At 43.0% G+C, this 16,992-nt stretch overlaps 1 protein-coding gene and 1 non-coding gene across 2 annotated transcripts in view; both read left to right on the top strand.

Annotated features, from left to right (window-relative positions):
• The window catches only part of Adcy2 (adenylate cyclase 2), a 410,506-nt gene that overhangs the window by 377,452 nt on the left and 16,062 nt on the right, over positions 1-16,992 (top strand). Inside the window, exons 21-22 of the mRNA XM_032894822.1 lie at positions 5,217-5,363; positions 7,042-7,149. Of these exons, the coding sequence (XP_032750713.1) occupies positions 5,217-5,363; positions 7,042-7,149 (255 nt within the window). The remainder of the gene's footprint in view (positions 1-5,216; positions 5,364-7,041; positions 7,150-16,992) is intronic.
• On the top strand, positions 15,346-15,452 carry LOC116894852. The gene has a single exon (XR_004387067.1). It is a non-coding gene; the product is annotated as a U6 spliceosomal RNA (small nuclear RNA).

Here is a 16,992-nt window from a genome sequence, read left to right as displayed (position 1 = left end):
ATAGTAATTTTTGTTGACTTGGCTGTGGGTTTAATGATGCTTAATGTATCACATTTGTAGGTAGAAATGTATCATCAGTAAAATTAACTTACAATTTACAAATAAAATAAAATTTGATGTAAAGAATTGAAAAGAAGCCTGTGGGGCAGCTGAAAAGTCTCAAGGCGCAGGGTGTAGTGTCAAAGCCTGTGTTCCTCCTGTCATCTGTATTTTCTGACCTAAGCATTTTTCTCAGAAACCTCTCTGTTGCTTACCACAAGTAATGAAATCACTGGACATACTAAGAAATCATTTTTATTAATGGTACAGGAGTCTCTTATACCTCTAGCAGTTTCTGGGTTTTATTTGTTTGTTGTTGTGTGTTTTGCGTGAGTGAATATTTGCATGTGTCATGTGTGCATGTGAAGGTCAGAGGACAACCTTTGGGCTGGTTCTTTCCATCCACCATGATTTCTATAAACCAGACTCGTATCTGCAGGCTTACACAGCAAGCGTTATTTCCCACTGGCCATCTTGCTACTCCTGTCCATTCGATTCCTGTGTGCAGCCTGCTTCTGCTGCTCCTGCCATGAGAGTCAGCTGAGGCTGTCCTAAATACAGAAATGGACAGGACAGAATGGCCACTCTTGGTTCCTCTTGGGGCCGCAATCTGTTAACACATATCCGGAGAGTGACTTTCAGGCTCTGGGGAATCCACTGTAAAGAAGGGATCCCTGACTCTGAAAAGAAAGTACTAAAAACTAGCTGAGAGCTGGAAGCAGTACATGACAGGGAAGAAGGCTGCAGCCTGCATGGACGGATGGAAGAGAAGACAGACCTGGAAGAGTAGGCAGGAAGGGGACAAGTACCCAAACACAGTTTCTCTCCTCCAATAACATTTGTTCCTTTTGTGTCAGCATTGGTAAAATACAAGAGAGCTAGTTAAAGTCCATGGTTGTAAAGGGTTCGGTCCACCGTAGTGCCAGGAAAGGAGGAAAGTAGACAGAGACAGAACATACCATATCCCCAAGAAGACAATTTGTTCCAAATGGCTACTTCCTCCAATGGCCCTACCTCCTCATATTCCTACCTTTTAGCTATAACAGAATGATCTCTCTATTAGGTCAGAGCCTTTGTGGTCTAATCATCTCTGAAAGCCTCATTGCAGGGACAGCCAGAGGATGCTGTGTTACTTTCTTAACCCAGTCAAGTTGACAGCACTGTCTCTGCAGTAATCAGAGAGTAAGAGAGGAGCAGGGAAGGAGCCTGGAGCTGGGCAGCACATTTTAATCTCAATGTTATCTACTTCTGCAGCCTTCATCCAGGAACTTCCCACATCTGAGCCTTGGTCTCACCATCTATAAAGGATGGAAAGGATGACTTTCTCTGCAGTTGTGCTTGATAGATCGGTCATGGGATGCTTAGTACTAAGTCAAAGGGAGGCAGGCATTTCACAGAATATCACACACGGTCCCTTCATCCACCACGTAAGACTGAGACCAGGGAAGCAGCTTCTTATTCCTCTGTGGGGCATGGTTGCCTTTGAGGGCAAATGCTGGTGCTTTGGTCATCCTTCACTACACAATAATTTTCTGGAATAAAATTCCTAGTAAAATGGCATGGCTTATTGTCACCTGTATCAATGAAGGTCCTCCACTGTGTCTTTTCCTGTTGTATCTCATTGTATGAAGCAGAATTAACCTCCCGTCATAACTAGGACTCAAGAATTCTTTAATCACTGTAATAATTTACTGAAGCTTTTGTTTTGATGACTATCATTCCCTGTGCCTCTGCTCATAGCCTGGCATGGACTGCATTGCTCCAAATCCAGTCTCACAGGCACACCCTTGTCCCTCCTCTCAAAACGGGCCATCCCACAATCTGTCCTGTCCATAGTAAGCCCCTAATGGGAACCGAGGGGCTAGTCCTCACCACAGTCCTCTTCTCTTTGTAGACCTTAAACAAAGACCAGAGCCTACCCTCATCATTAGATGAGAAGACTGCATTTGTCATCTAGCTGATTCTTTTCTGAGGCCCCAGGTGAAGGGGACTATGTGTGTGCATTTAGCCAGGTGGCATACTTCAGGGAACCAAGGCTTGATCAGCAGACACTCCGCAGATATGCTCTACAAAGAGAGCCCTTCAAGGACTGCCAGCCCAATGTCCACAGCATTCCTTATCTAGGAGAGGGACAGATTGGTTTGCACTGTACTCTCAGGAGGTGTTAATTACATGAGCCCCTGGACAAATTAGTATTATCTGACAATTTTGGATCATTGTGCTAAGCAATCTATAGAAAGATTAGCAGAGTCGTGAATAAAACCAGAGACCCTGTTGAAGTAGCTTAAGTCTGGAAGAGAAACCATCGGCACAACTCTAAACACTTTCTAGAACACACAGGTCATCAGGCACCAGAGTTTTGATCACTCTTTGGACTGAACATTTAATTATTGATGAAAGGACTTTGAATTACCCTGAGTGACAAGAAGACCCTTAAGGTTACCTCAGGCTTTAGTTCAGCATCAGGGGAGAGCTTGGTGCATTTACAAATTAACAGAAATGAAGGACACAAAAGTGTTTCTTGGTGACAATATTTCCAGTCCTGGCATTTCATAGTTATCATATGTGTATGCATCTGAGTTTAGTGATGCTCTGTGAGAGCTGTGTGAGTCATTTATCCCCACTGTGGGATCCTCTCGAGTTATCTTCCTGTCTCCATCCAGTCCCCAGATCCCCTGGAGTGTGCCCAAGCTTAGGACACCCATCAGTCAGAACATGGTCTACTCTGACTCCATGCCCACTGCAAAGGCAGAGGGCTGTTCATGAGTTCAGATCATGCTTCCAAGCCTTCAGGTTTCATCAGTGCGAAGGAATTTGGGAACCATTGGAGTTCTCTTGGTTTCAGGTATAGTCATCTAGGAGTCCTGAATCTCAGAACCAGAGGTACAGTATCTCTGCTTACCCCCTGACATTTCTCTAATGATTCCAAATGTCTGCTTTTTCAGAACAAAGGATGAACAGTATCCATTTAAGGGCTCTACTCGTGTGTATGGTCTGCCATGAATGCAGGGGTTGGACCTAATTCATCCCTCAAGCCAACTGAAAGCCTCATTGGGTACCTCAACTCCTCTGAGTTCCACTTTCTCCTGACCCCAGCTGTTCATCAGGGCCACACAGCAGAACATTCCCCTAAGCTTTGCAAAGTGATGTGGATGCTCAGAGCCCAACCTTAAGGTTGAAACTCATTTGCTCAGTGATGAGGCCCAGATACTCACATTCTTAGAAACCCATAGCTGATTTTCTTATACAGTCTCATCTGAGAACCACAATAAGAGATGACATGCAGACCAAAACTGTTTCAGTACAATCATATGTCCCATCTTGTCCCACTCCCAGACAGCTTCAAGATTCCAGCTGGAAAGATAAATATGAAGTCACAGGATCCACAGTAGTAAGTGCCTGGTTGCAAAGAGCATAGCCACCCTACAATCATCTGATAGATGTAAAGTATCAATCTAGCCTTTATGATTGACCTGAGTAATTACATCTTTAGAGGACTAATGCAATTGCTCTGTGCCTCACTTTCCTTATCCTTAGGCAGTCATGTGTCTTAGTGAAAGTATCATGTGCATAGAAGTGGCCATCCTATCACGAAATGGGCATTTAGTATGTGATGGCTATTATCCCATCTATACTTTATTCCCAGGGGACCACTAACTAATGCCAATGCCAATTGTGGGTGGGGATACATGTACTCTTGTCCGTAAGATGAGAATCAGTGCATCTTTTACCACTCTTAATAAATGGTATCAACCAAGATGGGCTCCCAGTTGCTCTCTCTTTGCTGATACCCTGCTTGCTGAGCTCTAGCCAGCATTCTTGGAACATGACCTTGGCAGTCTCCTGCTTCAAGTTGTCTACAAAGGAAATGAAGTTCACTTCACAGAACAGCTTTGTAAAGAGATGCTGCGGGCCATCTCAACCACACTAGATGCAGAGAAGAAAGAAGATCCTTGATGCTATTGTTCTTGCAGCGCCTGCCAATTTGGAGACAGTAGCTGAAAGCACTCTAAGATGAGAGCTACCGGGAGTGGGGGCTTGGCGTGAATCTGCTTTGCCTTGAAGCTGTTATGATTTCCTTTGGGCATCATGCCATGAAGTGTTTATTATGGAGGTAAAAACTAGTCCCTCTATGGGGCACTCAAACCTGGAGTTACAGTACTGTTTAAGGATGCACCCTGCCAAAGGATGGGCCTGAGTTCTGGGGGAGCAGAGCTCACTAAGTGTGTTCTTAGAGAGTTGCACCTTTTCCCTGCCAGGCACATGGGCAGGATCAGCCCCTGGAGTGCTGTTCCACTCCACTCAGAAGCTGTCCATCTGATTTAAACAAATTTTCCTCACACTTCCTAGCAAAGTCATCCCGTCCCAAGCTGCACTGCAAACACAGTGAGACCAGGCTGCTCTGCCTGTGCTATGGATAGGCCCTCCACACCTGGGATGAGTCCACCCATAGCCCTTTCGTTCTGAAGACACTGAAGATGAAGATGTCACTATACAATTGAAATTACATGTGCAGGATGCTGCGGTTTTATTGTCTGTATAAAAAATGGACTAGGAGTCTTTCTCTACTTGAAGTAAAAGGATATTCCAAGCAGATTCAGTCAGGGTTTCATGCCATGTGGATAAGTGGCCTGGAGTAGGGAGATTCATTCATTCTCTCCGCTGCAATTAAAGGAATCACTTCCTTGCAAGAGCAGACTTACATCCAAAGGATGGGGGCTGTAACACACTATTATAATGCAATACTGTTCTTTGAGGAATAGATTTTACTTCCCTTCAGTTGCCTAAAGGGCACTTTGTCCTAACTCAGCCTCTGATAGATGAAAACTGTCTGAGGTAAAGAGGACAGGTTTCACACACGCACTCCTACTATTAGCTAGTGGCTAAGGGAACTTGTATCAGCATTTTAAAAGTTTTTCTATCTCAATGGCAGCTATTGAAGGGCTCAGGACTGGGATAATTACAGGTCAGTGGGGTATGTGTCAATAGCATCTTCCAGGAAGCATGAAGAAGGTTCCATTAAAACGCATGGACAGCCTTGAGTGGAGGCAACACTGAGCCTCTGGTGGAGAACAACTGGTGGAGAGTGGAACATCTCGATCTCCACAAGACCACATACCCGAAAGGGCTTTTGTACGAAGGTCACCAAGTGCTCAATCCTCCCTTTTTCTGCACAGGAGTTGTACCACCAGTCCTACGACTGTGTCTGTGTCATGTTTGCCTCCATTCCGGACTTCAAGGAGTTCTACACAGAGTCAGATGTGAACAAGGAAGGCTTGGAGTGCCTGCGGCTCCTGAATGAGATCATTGCTGACTTTGATGATGTAAGTGCCCGGACTTACCTGTAAAGAGGGTTTTACACACACACACACACACAGAGAGAGAGAGAGAGAGAGAGAGAGAGAGAGAGAGAGAGAGAGAGAGAGAGAGAGAGAGAGAGAGAGCTGAAATTAGTTCTGGACAGTGACATGCCTTCAGACTTGTCTTTCCAACTAATTCTTGGTAGCTCAAGTCATGATCTCAACCTCACTCACTGGATGATTTGGGGGAGAAAATATGTTTTATTTTGAAGTTAGTATAACTGCAGGGAGCAGCTCCTAAAACCTGCATCTAATTCATTAGTAAGACTTTCGAGAAAGGCTCAACCCCCAGGAAAAATAATTGACCAACCCTTTATATATTAAAATATAATTGATCTACTTATGGAAGTAGATTATTGACATCCATGTGCATATTTCAAGGTCTCTGGCAAATGCCAAATTGAGCTGTTTATGAATGGCAGACTTTATTGTTGACAAAGCATTGTGTGTGGGTAGTACATCATTTTCCAGAGGGGACATGAAACATAGTTTAGACTTTGAAATAGGTGTCATTATTCAACTTGTAATATTCTGTCTAAGAGAGAATAATATGCCCTCTTTTCTGGTAAGAAAGAAAAACCCACACCTGTGATTTCAAGGCCATTGCAGCTACACCATCCTTATCAATATTATACAAAACAGAAGCTATTTGTCATCTGTGAGTGTATGTCCATCCTGATTCATGCAACTTGGGGATAAGTGAGGGTGTTGTATAACATGATGGTTTCAGAGCTATGCAGTTCCAAGTATCTGCTGGGTCCTGTGTCTCCTATTCCATCTTCACTGTGAGTTCCCTGTGGATGCTCATGGAGGACTCACAACAATCAAAGACTTCTGCTCTTACACCAAGTGTCTAGTGAAAGGCAATGGCATGTTAGCTGCAGTTTGCCTGCAGCAAGATAGAGGCTTTGCAATATTGACAAGTGGCAGTGGCTATGTGCATATGTGACACCAGGATGGTTCTCACATAATGTCTTTGTCATTAAACCTGGATGCTTGCTCTCTGAATAGCAGGGGACTGAGAAGGAAAGCATGCCCCTGGTCTTTGGTTGCTGTTGTTCATTTGAGCCTGCCCTCCTGAATGAGTCTCCTCCCATCTCCACTATTCCCCAATGGCTCTGCCTAGCTTTAGACTTCCAACCATGCCAGGACAGGGGTAAATGCAGAAGCCTATAACTGATGTTGAGACAGAAATGTTAGATTGGGGCCAATGGAAGGGTGAGGTCTTTTTTTGGGGTCTTTATTCTCCTCACCTCCAGCGCTCAGCTGTCAAAGACTGTCCTCAGCACTGATTATTATAGAAAGTGAAGGGAAGACCTTACACACTGATCAGTGTTGTATTGGTGTCGTTTGTGCATGGAGCTGGGGATTTATTTCCAGCCACTGTCTCTTGCATCATAATTTACGCTGGTTCCTTACCTAAGTTTGACAATTTGTGTATCACAAGCACATCATTGTGTTATCTTCCTCTCCCTGAGGTGATACACATATGAAATACATAAAAGTGTTTGCTCGCTGCATTCTCCAGGTGGGAGTGTGTCTGGCCCTTTGTTGTGGTCTAGGATCCTAGAATGGCTCTGTAGCACCTAGGCTTCAGCTCAGCACCCAGCTGAGTGACTGACTGGTTGTCTTTGCTTTGCAGCTGCTTTCTAAGCCAAAGTTCAGTGGTGTTGAAAAGATCAAGACCATTGGGAGCACATACATGGCAGCCACGGGACTGAGTGCCATACCCAGCCAGGAGCACGCCCAGGTAGGTACACACATGTCAACTGCCTAACAATGCACGGCTGCATCAAGGAGTCATGCTACAACCAAAACAGACATGCAGAGACCCAGATCTCTATTATATGTACTGCCTGTCCCTGACTGTTCATAGTGCTAGGGGAAAAAAGGCAGGCGTTCTGGAGACTTCTCAGAGCCTTCTAAACTCTGATGCTGAAGAGAAGATGAAGCAATCAATAGTTGATAGGTATCAGATAAATAGCTATATTTAAGACTGAATGATCCAAAGTCTCTCCTTCTCTGCACGTTGACCAGTTCTGGGTCTCTTTGTTAATTTCCACCTACTGCAAGAAGGAGCTTTTCTGATGAAGATTGAGAGATAATCTGCCTATAAGTACAGAAGTATGTCATTAGGAGTCATTTTATTGCTGTGTTCATTTAGCAAAATAATATTAGTATATTTTCCCCTAGGCCTATGACCTTTGAGTATTTTCAATCAAACAGGAGCTGAGAGTTTTCTCTTAGAGTGTTTTGTTTCTAGATTAGTGTAGACATATCTGTGTTACTTGTTGGATTATTAGAAGATATCAAGAAATAAGACTATCACTTTATCAGGAGAGTAGACATCCTGAGCATCTCAACATAGTTTTACATGGAGCCTTCTCTGTACTGGGTATTGCATGGAATGCACCAGAACACAGTTTCCTGAAAGCAGGTGGAATTCAGAGATAGGAAGGGCTCAGTCCCACGTTCTCATCTCACGTCCATCCACCTCCATTGGAAGAAAGGAAACACAGCCTGAGCCTTGGCCAATCCTCCAGAAGTAACAGGGAGGCCTGTTGCCATCCTAACACTCATGAGAAAAGAATAGAAAGAGTAATTCAGAGTCAAGGAGCATCTTATGGTTGGAGTTTCTATGGCTGTGGTGAAATGACCGAAAATAACAAGGAGAGGAAGGGGTTTATTTCATCTTAAAGTCTGTAGTCCCATTATCCAGGAAAGTCAGGTCATGAACAAGGCAGGAGCCTGGGGTCAGGAAATGATACAGAGGCCATGGTGGACTTCTGCTTACTGGCTTGCTCAGCCCACTTTCTTTTTTCTTTTTTTTATTGGATATCTTTTTACTTACATTTCAAATGGTATTCCCTTTCCTGGTTTCCCAGACATAAACCCCCTATCCCATTCTCCTCCCCTTCTTTTATAATTCTATAAGAGTGCCCCCCCATCACCCTCCTGACATTCCCCTATACTGGGGTCCAACCTTGGCGGACCAAGGTCAGCCCACTTTCCTATACCATCCAGGACCACCTGCTCAAGGATGACACTACACACAGTGATCTGGACCCTCCCATATCAATCATCAGTCCAAAAAATGCCCTCACATACTAGCCTACAGGCCAATCTGAGGGGGGCATTTTTTTTTTCAATTGAGAGTTCCTCTTCCCAAATAAAGAGTTAGATTGACAAACGAACAAAAAAAGAAATCTAACCAGCTGATTTAGTTACTTTTCTAACTGTGAGGAAATCCCATGACCAAGGCAACTTATAAAAGAAAGCATTTAACTAGGGCTGTCTTACAGCTTTAGAGAGTGAGTCCATGACCTTCGTGTGGGAAGCAGGGCAGCAGACTGGCAGCCATGGTGCTGGAGCAGGAACTGAAATCCTTTATGTTGAGACAACAACCATGAAGCAGAGAAAGAGAGAGAGCCAACTCAAATGGCATGGACTTTCGAAACCTCAGAGCTGACTCTCAGTAGCACACCTTCTCCAACAAGGCCACACGGCCTAATCCTTCTCAAACATTTCTACCAACTGGAGAGCAAGCATTCAAGCATATGACTCATGGGGGTTATTCGCCTTCACAGCAGCACAAGAAGTAACCTTCAAATTATTCTCACTAAATGGTCATCAGTCCTCTACGTTAGCTGATTTCTTTCCAAGCCAGCTTAGAGCCTGAAGCAAAAGCCTGGTGCATGCTCTTGCATATTTTTAATAGTTTTTTGGGGGGGGGGGGTCCACATCACAGTAATGTGTTGAAGCAAAAATATGTAAAATAGGTTTTAAAATGCAACATTGTTTAATGTAAGTATCTCATTTATAATCAAAGCAGAACTCATTATAAGTTTTTACTTTCTGTTTTAATAGAAAGGAACAGACTCTGTAAATGCCTTTAATGACCTAGAAAACCTTAGCTACTAAATGTAATGTGAAATCCTAATGTGTGGACAGACCGTCTTCCTTTGCCTCAGGCTCCAAAGATGGGCAGCATAGCACTGTCAGAAACTATCTGTCTTACTTCTCATGGCCTGGCACAGCTGAGCAATGCAGATAGAGGCCAGGAAATCCAAAGCAGAAGTTTTGGATATCTGATGAGGGCTGTCATAATCCAAATATTAAGTGATATACTCTCTGGAACATTCCACAGATAGAGAAACTGACAAGGAGCAGTCGCAGACTTGACCAAGACTGAAAGGGAACAAGAGTCATAGAGCAGGTTGCAGACCAGTGTTCAAATGGAACATGCATGCCTCTTTGTCTGTCTGTCTGTCTTTCTGTCTGTCTTTCTTTCTGTCTGTCTGTCATACAGCTGCCACTAACACTGCTTAGCCTTCCTCCTCATCCATCCCTGCTTGATGCTTTCCACCTGCTGTGTGCATACCTAAGCATGAATACCATTAGGCATCTCTGTTTCTATCCCGCCTTAGCAACTCACTGTCTGCTTAGAGCCCTGTCCCTCATGAACTGTATCTCTAAACATGTCCTCTCATGCCTGATCTAGAACTCTGCCTTCTGGGCAGGCAGTGTAGTTCACCAGTGATGGTTTTTAGCATAAACAGAAAACAGCTTGATTTCTGCATCTGTCTCCTTATACATAGACTAATATCCACCCCTTCTTTTGTGAGGCTCTTGAAAGATGGCATTTACCATTATTCAAAATATTTCATTAAAGAATATTTTATTTTGTGGTCAATAAAAGAGCTGATAATGGTAATACAGACTCTGTCTCCCACAATGATGTCCTTGTCCTCTCTGGTTGAACTGAGATAAGGGATATTGGGAGGCATAAATGAAATATCATATCCATGCAGGAAATTTCTACCCAGTAGAGACCATTTGTGATTACAATTTTTAATTAGAATTTCAGTAGGTCTTTCAGTGATGGCTTTCTCATTGCATTTTATGAGGTAAAAATGTCAATATTAATGTTAGTTATATTTTCTTTAAAAAGAGAGAGAATGCCGCACCCTAAAATGTGCTTAATACTTTGTATCTAAAGTTATGAACAAAATGTATTTATGTGACCAAATATTTAGTCTTCACAGTCAAACATTCAATTTGCAGAATATGTAGACATTCTTGAGAATTAATTGGATTTTCTTAAGTCCAAAAGGAGGCAAAATTACTTGAATGATGGCCATTTGGAATTCGGCTTTCATTCATAATTGCCTCGACATTGTCTGCTGGCAAACAACATCCTTATCTACCCGCAAATTAAATACCAAGAGTCCTGACAGCACTCAGCTGAGCCAGGCTTCAGTACCAGCCTCTACTCCCCTTCATTTGCTCTTTAAAATGAAACAGGGAGTTCTTATTTTAAGCACAAGGACAATGTGACTAGAAGATGGCATCGCCTTTAAGAACTGTTGTTCTTAAGAGAATGGGGCATTTGTCAAGAGAGAAAACACTCCAAAGAGTTGGCTCGCATTCTAGACTGCTCTCATTGTTCTGTAACTCATGCCCTGATGATCAAAGGACCTCTAAGGAACCCTATCAGGGTCCAAACTGGGAGCTGGCCAACCCCTGTGACCTTGACTTTTATCCTTGTGACCTCCGGCTTCTCGAAGCCCCATTCCGGCAAACCACGTTGATTCCTTTCTATGACTTTTAGACCTCAGTCCGCAGTAGCCAAATGGTGGTCAGGGGATAGTTTTCTTGACCTGCAGAGTGTCGCCTTTTTAAAGATCGTGTCACTGAAGAATGATCGCTCCTGCCCATTGTTGGTTCTGATGACAATGAACTGCAGTAGTGGAAGTAGCTGCTTCCCTCGGTTTGCTCTTCCCTGATTGGCCCTCCACTGTTCTACCCTGCCTCCCTTCCTCCACCTCTGAAGATCTCTGTAGGTCCCACTGACTGCAGAGGAAGCCCCTGCCTTATCCCTAGTCAGTGACCTTCAGTATTATCACTGGTGGTAATTACTGGTTTTAATACCTTCCTCACCAATTCTACCAGGAAGTTAAAGACAACACACAAGGAAGAAAGCTCATTTAATCCCATGTTTGTGTCCTCCTGTTGTATTCCTAATTACATATAGCTCAACACCTTGGAAGGATGTAGCGTCCAAGGCTGGAGCAAACCTGGGAGGGGAGAGCCTAGCAAGAGAGAGAGGCTCCCTGTCTCACCAGGGTGCAAGCACACCAGGTGTTTGTTCTGCATCGAACTTTGGCATCCATGCTTTCTTAATGATTTTAATTTTAAAATATTCTATTCAAATATTATTTAAATTAATTCATTTGCCCACTATATGTGAACAAAACAGGCATCAGAGTTTAGGCTTCAGGCTTGGTTAGGACCAGTTAGCATCGGTAGACGGACCACTAGCTCCACCCAGAACCTGGAAGGCATAGGTTCCTCCTTAACTTACACTGTCCATTACCAGCCAGCCCAATTCAGCCTCAGGCTCCATGTGAGCCCCTGAAAACTCTGAACTTGCTCATCCAAGGCATCATTAAGTAGAGCTTGCTGGTAGAGCAGTGAACTGGAGACACTTTCATTCAACCGCTACTGTTCCTTGAAAGCCCAAGTTAGGAGTCAGCTAGTATGGCTATTAGGAATCTCATATATACCTGTTGTTATCCAACAGGTGATTCCTTTTCACACTGTGCCTGTTCCAAGGGACTTGTTGATGACTGCTGTTCCGATTAAAGTGTAGAAATGAAAAGTTGGTGCAGCAGTTTCAACATGAGATGCAGAGAATACCGGAAATGCCAGTAGGAATCCACAAGTAGAGAGAAGCATCTCGGTGTCTGCTGCGATCTCCCACTGCTAAGTTACAGAAGCCAAACTGCCCACCAGAGCTGGTAGCCCCACTTACTGAGAAGAGTCAAGGGTGGTCTCACTCTCTGCTTGAGTGAGGTTGGAGGCTGTGTATTCTTGTAGAAACACCACAGCTTTCATGGTATGTGATAGGAAAACAAACTCCTTTCTGCTTCTGCACTGTTACTAGGAACCTGTAAACAGAAGAGGGGGAAATGAGCCATCCCTCTCATCTGTGCATACTGAGACTATCAAAGACTCTTGACTTGCCAGACACTTTGGCCACTATCAATGTCATGCAAAAGTGTGAGAGTCACCCATATTAGCCCAACCCAAGGCAGCTCCCTGCCTTGGTGTTGATAAGTATCCCCAGGTGTCACCTGGTAATGGCTTAGCCTCTGCCTGCTGCTGCACTGAAGAATGGCAACACCCTTAAGAGACAGATCCATTTCTGTCCATCTTTTTCTCGATCTTCACTTCCAGTCATGAGGAGATCTCATTCCCGGGCAGGGCTAATTCTCCCTCTTTCTGTAGTCATCGGTTACCTGCATTCCTTTGTTTAGTCATGTGGCCCCACGAGACTTCTACATTAGCATGTCTGTGGGTGACATCGAATCTTATTTAGGCAGCCATGTTGTCCAGGGATCATGGATGAAACTTCCCTGTGGTTTAGGAACTATGAATTCACAGTGACTTCCTGGTCACGATATTTCTGCCCTGTCTTCTTCAGTACCTTGAGCTTTTGGTTGCTGAGTTGTGTTGTGTTGTCGATGCATCTGCTGGCCTGAGTACCCTGGGGTCAGTCATTTTCTACATCGTGGTCAATTGTGGTTTTCCATGATGTTACAAGAAGAAGCTCCTTTGATGAGGGGCTACAGCTACACTTAGCTATGGACATAAGGATAACTGTTTATAATGCAGTTTATTTATAATACATTTAGGGATTATGCTGGTCTGGAGAAGTGATGTGGTAGGTTCTCTTTGACTATTGATCACTTCACTAGCCCTAGGTAGTTGGCTGAGTTCTCAATACCAGGCATGATTTCCAATCTGTCGTGAGTCCAGTTAGACATCTGTTCCATCTTGGGTTTTGTCTTACTTTATAAGTGAGAAAACCAAAGCTCAGAGAAGTTATGTGACTCACCCAAAATCACATATCCAGTGACTGGAGAACTAGAGCTGAGTCTGCTTTCATGTGACTCAGGCAGTACTCACAGAGCACCTTCTCCATCATAAGCTGGGGATAACAGCTCTCCCTACTCACTAGGGCTGATAGGTATGGTCAGAGTTCCTGAGAGCACCAAGTCGAGAACAAATCTTCCTTAGATAACACCGTGAGTCCCTGCAAGACCAAGAAAGCTGGAATCAGAACACCAGAAATTCCCAACATAGAACATAGTCACACAGCAAGTGACTAGTGGAGAGGGAGAAGAAGAGAGTCATCTCAATTTGGGACTAAATGTTATTAAACAGTCACTTGCATTTTTAAAATCTCGGTAAGCACAGCATTTCATTCCACAGGGTTCCTTGTTAGTAAGATTTCCAAAACAACTAGCTTATAATATGTGCTTCAGAAATCAAATGAGTCATCTCTGAGTATCTAGGCATTAGTTCAAAATTTGGAAATATCTGGTAGAAGTTATTATTTAAATCATAGGAGAAATGACTGCTTTGTCCTGGCATCAAGGGTGTATCAAGGACTCAGGTCTCGGGAACTTCATTTTGCTGAGCCCACATAAGTTGTTGCATTGGGTTTGAACCCTCCTCCCTGAACTCAATCATGCCTTACGACTGAGGTCACTTAAAAATCTCCATTCTCAAACAACTGTATGAAAACATGAAAGGGTAGATGGGTAAGGGTATGATGCTGCTCCTTGGTTCAGCAGAACTCAAACCATTTCTTTCTTTTTTTTTTTCCATCTTTATTAACTTGAGTATTTCTTATTTACATTTCGAATGTTATTCCCCTTCCCGGTTTCCTGGCCAACATCCCCCTAACCCCTCACCCTCCCCTTCTATATGGGTGTTCCCCTCCCCATCCTCCATCCATTACCTCCCTCACCCAAACAATCACGTTCACTGGGGGATCAGACTTGGCAGGGCCAAGGGCTTCCCCTTCCACTGGTGCTCTTACTAGGCTATTCATTGCTACCTATGAGGTTGGAGCCCAGGGTCAGTCCATGTATAGTCTTTGGGTAGTGTCTTAGTCCCTGGAAGCTCTGGTTGGTTGGCATTGTTCATATGGGGTCTCCAGCCCCTTCAAGCTCTTCCAGTCCTTTCTCTGATTCCTTCAACGGGGGACCCGTTCTCAGTTCAGTGGTTTGCTGATGGCATGAATTCAATCCCCAGAGTTTGTGTAGATGTGAAAAGAAAGAACCAACTCCATGAAGTTGTCCAAACTTGTTCCCCTAAACAAGCATCATACATACATGATGCAGTGATGACGACGACGACGATGATGATGATGATGATGATGATGGTGGTGGTGGTGGTGGTGGTGGTGGTGGTAGTGGTAGTGGTAGTGGTGATGGTCATGATGATGATGATGTAACACTGCATCTCCAGCAGAGTCTTTTATAAGGAATGCTGGCTGGATTTGTGTCAATTTAAAACACTTTACAAGAATTAGATGTAGTGTATTTCTTAGTGATTGATTGGGGAGGGCAAAGCCCATTGTGGTTAGTGTTATCCCTGAATGTGTGGTTCTGGATTCTGCAAGAAAACAGGCTTAAGTAAGCAACAAGGAGCAAGCCAGTAAGCTGTACTCCTCCATGGCCTCTGCATCAGCTTCTATATCCAGGCTTCTGCCTTGTTTTTAGTTTCTATCCTGACTTTCCTCTAAGATGAACAGTGATATGGAAATATAAACCAAATAAATACTTTACTCCCCAAATTGCTATAATCATGTGTTTCATCACAACAAGAGTAACCCTCAGACTATGGTAACAATACAGTTTCATTTATTTGCTTTTTCTAGATTGATGTTCAGCTGACGAATTGAAGAAATCTTTCTTAATGAGAACTTTAATCTCTCTTCTCCTTTCACATTTACAATATTTACTTCAGTAGTTCTCAGCTTAGAATAATCCTTTTTCTGGCCCACCATCCCTTCCCTCAGGAGACATTTGTCAATATCCAGAGACATTGGGAGGGAGGATCATTTCCACCAGAGATAAAAAAAATGCCATTAGTGCTCACTTCAGCAGCACATATATTAAAATTGGAATGAAACAGAGAAGAATAGCATGCCCCCTGTGCAAGGATGACACTCAAATCCGTGAATCATTACATATTTTTAGAATTACAGGAAAACACAAACAAAAAGGTGAAGGAATTGAACAAAACCATCCAGGATTTAAAAATAGAAATAGAAACAATAAAGAAAGCACAAAGGGAGACAACTCTGGAGATAGAAAACCTAGGGAAGAGATCAGGAGTCATAGATGCAAGCATCACCAACAGAATACAAGAGAGAATCTCAGGGGCAGAAGATACGATAGAAAACATCGACAAAATGGTTGAAGATAATGTAAAACGCAAAAAACTCGTAGCTCAAAACATCCAGGAAATCCAGGACACAATAAGAAGATCAAACCTAAGGATAGTAGATGTAGAAGAGAGTGAAGACTCCCAACTTTAAGGGCCTGTAAATATCTTCAACAAAATTCTCACCAGAAACTATGAAAGCCAGAAGATCCTGGGCAGATGTCATACACACCGTAAGAGAACACAAATGCCAGCCCAAGCTACTATATCCAGCAAAACTCTCAATTACCAAAGATGGAGAGACCAAGATATTCCATGACAAAACCAAATTTACACAATATCTTTCTACAAATCCAGCCCTACAAAGGATAACCAATGGAAAACTCCAACACAAGGAGGCAAACTACACCCTAGAAAAACCAAAAAGTAATCTCTTTGCAAAGAAACAAATAGAAGAGAGACATACAAACATAATTCCACCTCTAACAACGAAAATACCAGGAAGAAGCAATCACTATTTCTTAATATCTCTTAACATCAATGGATTCAATTCCCCAATTAAAAAAAATAAACTAACAGACTGGACACATAAAGAGGACAGCATTATGCTGCATACAGGAAACACACTTCAGAGACAAAGACAGACACTGCCTCAGAGTAAAAGTCTGGAAAACAACTTTCCAAGCAAATGGTCCAAAGAAAGAAGCTGGAGTAGTCATTCTAATATAAAATCGACTTTCAACCAAAAGTTATCAAAAAAGATAAGGAAGGATACTTCATACTCATCAAAGGAAAAATCCACCAAGATGAACTCTGAATCCTAAGTATCTATGTTTCAAATGCAAGAGCACCTTCATTCATAAAAGAAACTTTAATGAAGCTCAAGTCACAGATTGCACCTTACACAATAATAGTAGGAGATTTCAACACCCCACTGTCATCAATGGACAGATCATGGAAACAGAAATTGAACAGAGACATACAGAAGCTAAGAGAAGTTATGAACCAAATGGACTTAGCAGATATTTACAGAACATTTTATCCTAAAACAAAAGGATACACCTTAATCTCTGTACCTCATGGGACATTTCTCCAAAACTGACCATATAATTGGTCACAAAACAGGCCCCAATAGATACAAGGAGATTGAAATAATCCCATGCATCCTATCAGATCACCACGGACTAAAACTAGTCCTCAATAATGATAAAAACAACAGAAAGACCACGTGTACCTGGAAGTTGAATGACACTCTACTCAATGATAACTTGGTGAAGGAAGAAATAAATTAAAGAAGTCTTAGAATTTAATGAAAATGAAGGCACAACATACACAAACTTATGGGACACAA

Source organism: Rattus rattus, chromosome 2 (assembly GCF_011064425.1).
Source record: "Rattus rattus isolate New Zealand chromosome 2, Rrattus_CSIRO_v1, whole genome shotgun sequence".
Classification (NCBI taxonomy): Eukaryota; Metazoa; Chordata; class Mammalia; order Rodentia; family Muridae; genus Rattus; species Rattus rattus.
The sequence above is the reverse complement of the archived record's forward strand: the minus strand, read 5'-3'. Positions and strand labels throughout refer to the sequence as shown.